This window comes from Chelmon rostratus, chromosome 9 (assembly GCF_017976325.1).
Source record: "Chelmon rostratus isolate fCheRos1 chromosome 9, fCheRos1.pri, whole genome shotgun sequence".
Lineage (NCBI taxonomy): Eukaryota > Metazoa > Chordata > Actinopteri > Chaetodontiformes > Chaetodontidae > Chelmon > Chelmon rostratus.
The window spans coordinates 5,942,171-5,954,354 of NC_055666.1; the positions used below are offsets into that span (position 1 = coordinate 5,942,171).

Here is a 12,184-nt window from a genome sequence, read left to right on the forward strand (position 1 = left end):
ACACCGGTGTCTGCTGCAGCACAGGTAAGACCGGCTTTTCATTCATTTTCAAAAAACTTTTTTTTTTCCTTTTTAAAATCTTTATTGATGTCAACACAGGTTCACAGAGACATAGAAACATACAGTATAAAACAAAAACAAGCAATATTAAATCAAGAAATAAAACCTGGGCAAGGGTATTATATTAAAGGTTCATTAGCTTCATGTTTGTGGAACTTATCAACTAATCTAACAACTTTTTTGTATCTTGAACTATTTATGTAAAAGTCGCCGATCAAAGTTAAAAACAATTTTTAACTCTCCAAGTTACTCCACAATCCATTAATCAGGTTTCTACAATTTCATATATAATAACAGCTTTTGTTCCCACACACAGACTTCATTACAGAGTAAAGCAATGCTGCCTGCAGTCAGATATTACACTGCAAATACAAGTAGTGTCAAAGATTAAGCTTACCTGAGCAGCAACACCTGTGTCTAGTTTTAATATTAGGTAACAAGTGACCTATAGGATCTGTATTTGTGTATTGCAGCCAGGTATCATAGAGCGCCTCCTATTGGCCACCCACCAGCGACCCTGGCTCTGGGGTGTCTATGTCTTCACTGTCGGGCTTCCGATCATTCTCTTCATTAGCTTCATGTGGCCGGACAAGGTAGAGTGTGGTTGTTTAAGTATGCGTGGATTCGTCCGTGTTGTGATTGAGCATTAGACATGTAAAAAAACTTGATGTGTGAGTGTGGCTTGGTCCTCAAGATGAATCATCAAATCATGAGTGTTTGCTTGTAGAGGTTTGGGCCCCCTGATCAACAGTATTACTATAAGAAGTCTGATGATGCTCAACCAGATGACCCGGAGTTCTCACAGTGGACAGAATCAGTGCGCATCAAAGGTAATGTGGTTTATTTTCTAGATTGTTAAGTATTATTAGAAAATACCAGAGGTCGTAAATTAGTTGAGGTAGTGATGGTGGTAATGTAATAATAATCTTTTCTCTACTTTTCTCTATTCAGCAGAGACTGACAGAGCCATAACAAGGAAGAGAGAGACTCATGGAAAGCAGAGGAAGTCAGACTTAGACCTGAAGGTGAGATTCAGCAAACAATGTGGAGGTGATAACGACTGATATGTGATCATTCTGAGGGTGTAAAAGCACCTTTGAAAGTGTGTCACAGAGAGGCCATGAGTACCGTGTGGTTGAGTAGATATTTAGCATTGGCTGGTTTTAAATCATGATGTTTTCAGTAATACACAGCATGTGTGACTGAGGTGAACGGGTATAAACAAGGGCAGCTCATTTTATAAATAACCCAAGACCGCAAAGGTCAATAGCACTGTGCTACTGAGCAAACTATCCTGCAAAATACTAGGAGTACAAATTTGTACAAAGAAACATTTGCTCTATTTGGGAAAAGTATTCCTTTGTCAGTCTAGCTGAAATGGCTGGCAACACTCGTCTGTTAATTATTACCTCTTCAGTTACTACATGTTAGAGGCCATTATCATTCACACACATTTCACTTGAAACTGTGGATAATGAAAACTGATTTTGTTTTGTGAATGTTTGTGTGTGTGTGTGTGTGTGTGTGTAGGATCATTGATCAATGCAGCGACCTCAGGAAAGGAAAGCACCACCACCATGCAAGAGGATGCTGAGCAATCACATCTGTGGCCAGTCGTATTGATGACTGGATAAAATATGGTTTTGTTCAATGTGACTTGAATATTTCTCAATATTAATGTTTCCCTTGAGTGTATTCATTTTACACGACATATATTTGAGTATTTGGAGTTGGATCCTAATTGCTATCCTGGCATAATTGAAATGACATGTTTAGATTGACCATTAAAGCCAAGGATAGTTTTGGTATTTTGTTAAATAGTTAGACCTAGTTTGCAGAGCGTTGGATAATAAAATTCATATCTAATACAACATCAGTGCTGGATGAGTGTGTGTGCTCCTCCTGTTATTCACAGCTCACTGATTTTGATGATGCACCACACACAAAGAGCAGGCCCTTAAGTTTGCTGTTGATTGACAGCAGGGGCTTTATCTGCAACCCTCCCAGACAACCTGTGGTGATGAAGGTGGTATCCAATGGTACTTTGGGAGACTTTCTGACTTTCAGGACTCAAATTCTCCCACTGTGATCCTTGAAGATTGTCATGTCTTTACTCAGTTATTGTCAAAACTTTTGGATTTTACAGCAGTGGATGGACAATATTGTTGAAACAGACGTCACAGATGGACACCTTCTACTCACCTTCTAAAGTCTGAAATTTGTCTTAAATTAGAGATTTATTTTGATGCCACCTGGTCTCTGCCACAGTTGTCAGCACTTTCCCACAGTCCTCTGAGGCCAGGCCTTACTCTACTATTGATTTCACCTACACTGATAACAGACAGGTTCCTGCGTTTAGAGCAACTCTGATTCCTACAGGCTTTATGTAAAACATGCGCCTGCTGGCAGCACTGTGAAAACACATGCTCGATGCAGCCTGAAGTTTGTCCGCGTGTCTGCTGAATGCTCCTGTGCACCGTGCTCAGGAAGTGCCATCTGAATTTTACTTTAATTTGAAAGCGTCATGCAGACACAAAGCCTCTGAATCAGTGCCAACATCAAGCTGAACCTTTCTGGAGGAGAGAGGGGTGATGACATGCATCAGCGGGCCAAGGGTTGAAAAGTACACCCTAAAATATTATTTACATTTCATTTCTAATCAATGAGCGACTCAGGTTCTACTTTATACTTAAGTCCTGGATCCAGTTGCTCCTTATAGGCCCACTTGCTGCTGTTGGGCTGTGCCCAAACACCCACTGCCCAAAGGCTGATGCCCAGAAGTGTCCCAGCACTCACTGGGAATTATTCATTGGAATCAGACATGTCAATATAGTAGGAACTTCCGTTTCACCCAATTAATACCTTCTATTAAATTCTTCACTACATATATTATTTGAACCTGGACAGATATGGACGGCAATGAAGACTGGTTGGCAGAGGCAGACAACCACATTGTGGTAATTCTAGTTTAATTCTGAAATAATCAGATTATTTTCCCCATTAATTGATTGATTACATTGAAAAAGTTCTGATTATAGTGAGAAATGCTGTCACAATCATCCAGAGACCAAAGTGACGCCTTCACAATGTTTGTTCTGTCCAACCAACAGTCCAAATCTAAAAATATTCAAAATAAATTCCAATGATTAAAATAATTAACATAAATAACCTGACATTTGAATACAAATGTTTATTATGCAATAGTAATGTAGTGCACAGAACAGTGTGAGTCTTTGTAATCTGATGTTTCTGATTGAAACTTAAACTTTATTAAACTTGACAATAATTATAAATTACATTAAGAATCTCTACTATGACTTGTTACAGAAACATAAACAAGTGCATGGCAAATAAAATTCTATATATTAGCCAAGACATATTAGAAAATATCATAATATAGAAAATAAACTAAATAACTAAATAAAGCAAGCAGTCCATCTTTTGCCATGAGACAGTCCTTCTTCCCATTACATTCACAGTTCAAACACATGAAAGTGATGCTTCAGGACACTTTAACACATGAAGACATTTCCATTACAGTCATTTAAGGCATTGAAAGTATTACAGCATAAATATAGATCAGCCGCCACAGTGAATAGACTTTGACTTGCACAATGGTCTCTCCTGCCCCCTAGCGGATTGTTTTAGTACAAAGTTTTGTCGATAGGCCAACCAAAGCAGACAAAATGCTCGTGCTTTCCTTACCGCCTCATTCGTCATCTGGCTTTTCCACAGTTTTGGGGTTATATATTAGTGACTGGGAGATACACAACACATTATGTGACTTCATGTCTGACTTCAAGGGACGCGCTGACAAGTTACCGCCGTAGCACACTCAGTATCGGTTAAAAAGATTGCTTGTCAGAAGTGGGATTCGAACCCACGCCTCCAGGGGAGACTGCGACCTGAACGCAGCGCCTTAGACCGCTCGGCCATCCTGACTACGATATCAATTTTTATAAATACATATTTTATACTACTCACCCTTTTGATAGATAAAGTTGAATAGTGACAGTGTGTAGCAGCAACATTCAGTCTGAGCAGTAGTACCAATTTATGTGCGGCGTTGAACGTGCATGTGCAAAAAAATATCTCAAATTCCACATATCGACTTGAAGTGTCGGCTAAATTGCATTTTGTGTTGAATAAAGAACAACTACAGGTTTGAAAGATTTCTCGAAAAGCAGAATGATGTGGTATGTATACAGATAAGGTTGAAAAAATAAACTGAATAATCAGTTATCAAAATAAAGATCTAAGATCTAAATCTAAATGGTAGACACTATCTGGAGTGTCAATCTTCAATTCAAATCATTTACATTCAGTCACAGTGACTCGTTTTTTAGTGGCTTCTCAACTCCACTAGATGGAGCTCTTGAGCTAAGAGTCTTTGTGGACTTTTCCTATTTTTTTTAGTGAAAAAGCATACATAATCTAGAAATAAAAAACATAAAAAGTTTTAAAATATAGAGATTTAATAGAAGTTAGAGAGTATGTCCTGTACTACATCCTCCTCTGCTTCTTCCTCTCATCCCCTTCCTCCTCCTCCAGCTCCTCCTGTACTTCACCTGCCAGCGCCCCCTTTGACATGTCCCCGAGTTTGTCCACTTGCTCACCCTGTAGCTCTCCTAGTTTCTCCCTGTGCTGCTCCTCAAGCTCTCCTTCCCCCAACCAGCCCCTCCAGAAGACGAACACTGGACTCACTTTGGGCTGGATGATCAGGACAACATCATCCTGAAAAACACCTTCACTGAGAGAACCAGTAGGTCAACCTACAGGCAAACACTCTCTGAAAAATTCATTTGAACTGATATTTTTTTCTCTTTTGCTTTAGGTTTTTCGTTTGATCCTATTTGGTTTGAATTGAATAGATGTTATGTGATATCCATCTGATCAGATTTGATTGGAATTATTTTTTGTGATTGTAGCTGATCAGATTTAATTGGATTGATTTGGGCCGTGCACTGATGTGAACAGTGTCCGGGTTGCTGCTCTTAAGACTCTGGTCAGGGTTCATGTCAGACGGGGTAAACTGGGGGAATTGCTTGATCCCCCCACATCTGATGCTGTCACAGTGAAGCGCCTGAAGAAAAGGATGGCAAAAGCATGTGATGGAGGTTCACATGTCTGTCTGCACCCACCCTAGACCTAACAGTGGAGTCAACAGTAACAAGGACCACAGTGCAGGGGTCCACTCTGGAGGAAAAGCCCTGTGTGTGTGTGTGTTTGCTCACTTAACCTTTGTAATGTTTGTTTGTGTCAGCAGAGTACGAGCAGCTGGCAGAGGACCTCTGGTACCTGACTGAACACACTCCATTTAAGGATGCTGGGGACGTGGAAGATTTCTAGATTTAACAGAGTCAATTGTTGGGGGAAAGATAGACACACTGAACCTTTACATAAAAACCCTAAGAAACATCAATCCAAAACCAGAATTCGTCAAAGGTTTCACCAGACAGTGTGTACAACTTGGTAAAATTTACATATACTCAGTATTTTGACTTAATTCAGAATTATATTTCTATTATTATTTATAGACTCTGCTAATATGCAACACTTGTTAATAGATGGAAAAACCAAACTGAAATAAGGAAGCAGTCCAGAAATGACTTAAAAATATCCACCTCACAGTGCTTCACAAAGGCAGCAACATAAAATCAGCAGGGTTTCAAAGAAAACAGATAAAAAAACAAACTCTACAGTGACGGAAAGGAAATAAAAGACACATCAACGAAATCAAACAGGATCTCACTTCTCTTGGTTTCTTTTACAGATATTTTTCATCTTGAAAGAAGAACATTTTACACCTTTTGATGTCAGTAACAGACAGACCAGATCCACTTGAAGCACTATGTTCAAACTCACATTCCAAAAATGTTTTTAGTATAAAAATAATCTCGCAGTTGAGATGTCGAGCAGAGCTACGTGAAGGATCTCTCAACACCCAATGAGGTCTGGGCATTTGAAGACCATCACATAGTATTCTACTGGATTATAGTGCTGGAGGAAATGAAAACTGAACTGTCGTCATCTTTCTGTGCTTTGAAGGAAACCATCTGCTGCTGTGACATTTTCATTTCGCAAGAAGTAAGATGAGTCAGTGAGGAGGTTCAGGTCTAATCCCATCATGGAGGTTCCTTTCTCTGTCTTCTGATCTGGACTCCTCTATCTCTGATCTCTGTACGCCTTGACAAGATGCAAACACATCAGAAATGTATGCTTATTTAAAGGATTTATAGAATGACAATGACAGAAAAAAAAAACGCAAGAACCACAGCCTCTGAAACAAATTCAAGGAAAAAACAACATGAACTGTCTTGGTAAGTTGCAAAGTAAACCTTTATCTAAAACAGACAGCAAGTGCTTCACACACAGACAAAGATAAAAATGAATAAAGAAATAAAGTATAAAATACATAACAATATAAAACACAGCACAATGACAGACAGAGCAGCCAAAAGACAAATCAAAACACAGCCCAGAGTGGAGGCCTATAAACATGCATTTTTAGATGCCTGAAACAGTCCAAAGATTCAGAAAATCTGATTGATGTTAGAATTTGATTCCAGATGGTTGGAGCTAAACAGCAAAGACACGATCACCTTTTGTTTTTGCAGTTGAGGCGGGGGATGGAGAAAATGTTGAGATTAGAGGATCAGAGTGATTGAGAGGTAGAATACAGGATGAGGAGATCAGAAATGTAACTGCAGGCAAGGTCACGCAGAGCCTTACAAGTAATCAACAGGAGGGAAGTCAGAAGATTAATGTGGGACCATCAGCTAGCTGTAGTCAACAGCCTGACAGCTGCATTCTGAACTAACTGTGAACAGTTTAGAGCAGCTTGACTGAGACACGTGTGAACGTGTTAATCAATAGTTCGTGTTGTTTAGAAAACAACACACATCTGATGTTTGTGACATTTCTTAGCTGAAGAAAACAGGTCTGAACAAGCTTAGTAACACGTTGGTCAAAAGTCATACACTGATCAAAGATGATACCAAGGTTCTTGATTTTGATTTGACATTAGGAAGAAATGGACCAATAAACGGATCAATTGTAAAGGATCAGTTATGAGGACCAATTCAAAGAATTTCTGTTTTATCAGGGTTTAGGTGGAGGAAATGAAAAGACCAAAACCAGGCCATGCATGCCCCAACAATGACCAGTCTTCCAAAGTCACTTAGATCATTTCCTCTTGACCAGGAGAAGTAGCATTCTGGAGTCTCGGCTTAATGCTAAGCTAAGCTAACCTGCGACATATTTACAGTACAGACATGAGAGTGCTTTCAATCTCCTCGTCTATTGCTCACCAGAAAAACAGAAAATCAGCTTCTTTCCCAAAATGTTCACCTGCTGAACACTGAACTGCGTCCATGTGTTATGTTTTTAAAACCTTCTCCCCCTTTCTGAGGCAGAATTCATATCTCTCATCATATCATTTGAAATCGCCAGCAGCCACATTATTCCATCAAGCTCCTTTGTGATCCTTCAAGACAAAACGCCTCTCTCTGCTCTGCCTCTTCTGGTGTTGTTCAGAGCTGTCCTTCAGCGGCACTCAGCCGCTCACAGCATTGATTTGAAATGGCAGAACGCTGCTCATGACACTCACTGACAATATTAGCTGGATAAGTGGCCATGACAGAAGAGGAAAATCACAGAGGTGGCGAGTGGAGAGCAGGAGAGAGATGAGAGAAAGAGAAGACGAGGCAGATGGCAGGTCACAGGAGAGAGATTTGGGGGTGTTGAGCAACACTTTATGATGATCTGATCAAATGCATGTTTGTAGAGCAATATGTTTACAGTTTTTCATACCTTCTGTTAATATAGCAATGTCACACCTGTATTCTCTACTCTTATTTATTCTACTCTATTGCATAATACAAAAAAATCTGAAAGTGTGGCTACTTTTGGCAGGTGTACATCTGTCTGACACTCCCTGCATATTTTATATATTTTACGACTGTGGAGAATCAGGTATCCCGCCAGCTTTCTTTGGATCCAGGGGTGGGGAACATTTCAAATACCTAACATGCTCTTTCTGTAAATCAACCAGATTCAGCTAAACCCTGAGAAGTACAAGTGTCCTCCTTTCTTGACTACTGATCTTTTAACTGTGTTATCGAAACAAGAAGACGATGGACGGCCAGCTGTTGCTGCTCACAGGACTGATGGCCATCACGGCTTGTTCTAAATCTCTCTGTGTAAGTAGTAATCAGTCAGACCTCTTTGCTGCTTTACATTTAATTCAGAAATATTTCAGTTGCCACAGATCGTGACTTCACATACTCTGGAAATGCGGTTATTCACCATCTTTATATGGCTGTTGTTGACTACATTAACCTTTTTGTATAGTGTTAAAGGAAGGTCTAATTAACACTGAGTACAATTAAAAACCACCGGCTGAGAGATGTGTGAATTTACTTTACAAATTCAGTTTTTCCAAACTTGGCTCGAGCTCGGTTTCTATTTAAACATTCACCACCTGTTTTAACTGCAGTTGGGAGCATCCTGACAATGTCAGGTGTGATTTGTTAGTCAGGGTGTTCTTGTATTTCTGAGAGCCAGCAGCTGGTTAGCTGACGTTTAGCTTAGCTTGGTTTGGCCTGGCTTTGTCCAAATATAAATAAGTAGAAGAAACACTGTCACTATGGACTCTATGTGTATTTTATTTCAGAGTTAGGCATTGAACGGAAGTGAAGATCTTGACAAATATAGCAATCCAAATATGTGTAGGCATCAGACAGGTGCCGTGAGGAGGTGGGTCGTCTGCGGGAACAGGAGAAGCTCCTGAAAGGCCAGCTTCAGAAACAAGAACTCCTGCTACAGAGATTACAACTGCTGAACCAACCTGGAAACAAGGACAAAGCTGTATCCGACCAGAGCCAGGACACCCAGTACACAGGTCGGGGCCACAGTCTCAGGACTGGAAAACGTTTGAAAAATAAAAGCTTGAAATATCTTGTTCCAGGTGTCATATTGCAGAAACAAAAATCAGATAATGTTGGACGTGTGTGTGTGTGTGTGTATGTCAGACTGCTCCCATCTCTACAGTTCTGGCTCCAAGTCCAGTGGTTTCTACAGAATCAAACCCCACGGCAGCCCCTCTCCAGTCAGAGTCTACTGTGATATGAGTGATGGAGGTGGTTGGATCGTCATTCAGAGACGGATCAATGGAACAGAGACGTTTAACAGGTGTGTCTGTGACAGATATCACTGCAAAGTAATAAATTCATATGAAAAGCTATCTATCTATCTATCTATCTATCTATCTATCTATCTATCTATCAGGTCATGGGCGGAGTATAAGGATGGTTTTGGAGACACGGATGCAGAATTAGGAGAGTTTTGGCTTGGAAATGACAACCTGCATTACATCACTGCACAAGGTCAATACTGTTTCTAAAAACTATTTTTTTCATTTGTAATTCAAGATGCACTCATCAACATTCATATACTGTCAATGGGTAAATGGCTGTGTGTAATGCTGAGAGTGACAGACACAGATAATTATCATCCAGCTCTGCAGTTTTAAGCTCTGTGAAGCATTTTAGCATCTTTTAGCTCATTGTTTTTTTTGGCTTTCTGGCTCATAACTTTAATGTTTCACTCTCACCTCTATCATCAACCTCATTTCCAGCAACAGCAGGAAGTTGATTTCAACAATAAACAGTGGATGAACCCACTGTTTGCTACCTGCTCGGCACCAAACAGCAGACAAAGTTAGCGACAAGCTGGACGCGGTAGAGCATGAGCTCTTTTTCTCAGGAGCTGGAAGAGACCAAAAACAGAACTCAGACAAGAGTTTATAATGTGGCCAGAAACATGACTCAACATGAATGTTGCTCCAGGTCTGTTGAATGTTGTTGCCAATGTTCAGCAGTACCGTCACAACTTGTTCTGTTGCCCCAACTGGCAAAAAAAGAAAGAAAAGACAAGAAAAAACATAGAAAAAGCAGTTCTTCTCATGCAGAGAGGATATGTTTAGTTTTTTATTGTTTGTTTGTTACAGGGAACTATTCTCTGAGGATTAACCTGGAAGACTTTGATGGTAACCAGCGCTATGCAGAGTACAAGAACTTCAAAGTGGACGATGAAAAGGTGTTGATCCTAACTGACGGCAATTGTAGAAAAAAAATAGACTAGATATTAAAAGTATACCAACTTTTGATAATGATGAGGAAAGTGACCTTAAGTCCTGAGTATTATCTGTATTTTGTGCATCTAATCATCTTGTTTCATGTGTTTACACGAGGTGCTGTAGTTTCCCTCTTTCTCTCTTGTTGGCAGACTTAAAGGAATCAACAACAGTCTAGGAAGTGATTCACTTTCTTGGCAAGAGTTAGAGGAGACGATTATTCTGCTTTCATGTCTGTATGGTAACATGAAGCAAGCCACCAGCCTTGGGAGCTTATCTTAGCATAAAGATTAGAAACATGGGGAGAGTTAACAGCTAACACTATTTCTGGGCAGTCCAGTCTTCCCTGGTATTGATTTTTTCATCTAACACTGCAAAAGAAAGTAAATAAGTGTATTTTTCAAAATGTCACATTATTTCCTTTTATTTTTAAGCTCATGCAGGTTAATCAGCTCTCCTCATATTTCTTTCTTCAGGAACACTACCGACTTACCTTTGGGACCTATGTGGGCACAGCTGGAGATGCTCTCTCTGGAAGTTATCAGGCTGGTGTGTCGGAGTGGGCCAGTCATCAGGGTATCAAATTCAGCACCTACGACCAGGACAACGATAACTACAACGGAAACTGCGCTCAGGAAGACAAAGGAGGCTGGTGGTTCAACAAGTACGGGCTTTTGTAACAAGAGATTGCGCCCTTCATCCAGAAGATGCGCATAGATGTAAACATGCAGCAAGATGCTCATAGTCATTAATTACAGTAAAGAATGATTCATGATTCTTTCCTCTCCATTCTGTCCATCTCCAGGTGTCACTCAGCCCATTTGAACGGCATGTACTACCCCAATGGGCACTACAATGCCTTGACAGATGACGGTATTGTTTGGTACACTTGGAGAGGGTGGTGGTACTCCCTGAAGACCAGCATCATGAAGCTCCGGCCCACTGACTTCAAAATTGACCCTATTGACGACCCCAATGCTGTTCACCACACGCCTGTTTCCTAGATCAGACATCATGAGCATAAGCAGATGTCCAATCTTCTTGGCCTGATTATTTTGGGAAGACACGGCTTGACAAACATGTATAAACTGGTGTAAAATCATATTTACAATTTAAGAAAATAAACATAAATCTCATCTTGTAATCTTCTCAAATTCCATGTGGACCTGTTCACAAACTAAGTACTTATCATCCTCACTGACATCTTGTAACAAATATGCTTTGTGTGCTATCACATTGCATATGGGTGGAGAAAACTATCAAGCATTAAGTAGAGTAAATACAGCCAAGATGACCCAAAGATTCAATCACTCAAATGTCTTAAGTGCACTTAAATAAATCTGTACACTTTAACAACATTTTGAAATCCTTCAAGACTTCAGAAGCTTATATGAATCATACTTGTAAGAGGACTTGTGAAACTTACTGCCTAGTTTAGAGACATGAATGTTGGAAGGAGAAGTAGTCTGCTCACCCAGCGTTCTGTTTTGGTGGAAAAAAAGGGAAATCTGATGTTAGTGTGTTTGCCAGACACAGACAGAAGCATTGGACTGAAAGCATTGAAAGGAACCATTATCGTGTCATTGAAACCAGCTGTAAGAAGCTCTGAAAGCCTTTAAAAAACAAAAAACAAAACAACAATATATAGTAAAAGCAGCAGCTGAATTTCCCATGTTTTATGAAGATAAACATGAGTGGGATTTTTTTCTTAAGATGTTACAAGTGACTTAAATTACATATATAAAGGATTTCTTTTAGGGTTTTGGTATACCTTGTATTCAATCTCACAAATTCTCTTGTGAACATACCTGCAGCTCAATTTCTCTCATTTGCATTATAATCATAATTCATGAAATAAAACAAAGAAAAATGTTTTCTTTTTGTTTGCATTATTTCATATTGTTGCATGACCACATGTAAGAACTGACCAACTGTAGGTATTACACAGTCAAGATTAATTATAACTTAATCATAGCCTTTTACACAGTT

At 39.7% G+C, this 12,184-nt stretch overlaps 1 protein-coding gene and 1 non-coding gene across 2 annotated transcripts; one reads left to right on the plus strand and one right to left on the minus strand.

Moving 5' to 3' along the window:
• Nucleotides 1-3,919: 3,919 nt before the first annotated feature.
• On the minus strand, nt 3,920-4,002 carry trnal-cag. Its single transcript has one exon. It is a non-coding gene; the product is annotated as a tRNA-Leu (tRNA).
• Nucleotides 4,003-8,128: 4,126 nt separating this feature from the next.
• fgl1 (fibrinogen-like 1) lies at nt 8,129-12,000 on the plus strand. The gene is made up of 7 exons (XM_041944329.1): nt 8,129-8,261; nt 8,794-8,962; nt 9,093-9,252; nt 9,349-9,446; nt 10,070-10,158; nt 10,672-10,859; nt 11,001-12,000. Exons 1-7 carry the CDS (start codon nt 8,196-8,198, stop codon nt 11,197-11,199), a joined length of 969 nt encoding a protein of 322 aa, XP_041800263.1. The 5' UTR covers nt 8,129-8,195; the 3' UTR covers nt 11,200-12,000.
• The last annotated feature ends 184 nt before the right edge of the window (nt 12,001-12,184 follow it).

Excerpts from the sequence above, each read along its gene's own strand:
- fgl1 (XM_041944329.1), top strand. The coding sequence starts at position 8,196 with ATGGACGGCCAGCTGTTGCTGCTCACAGGACTGATGGCCATCACGGCT. Across the intron at positions 9,447-10,069 it reads GCATTACATCACTGCACAAG|GGAACTATTCTCTGAGGATT; the intron begins GTCAATACTGTT and ends TGTTTGTTACAG. Across the intron at positions 10,860-11,000 it reads GGAGGCTGGTGGTTCAACAA|GTGTCACTCAGCCCATTTGA; the intron begins GTACGGGCTTTT and ends GTCCATCTCCAG.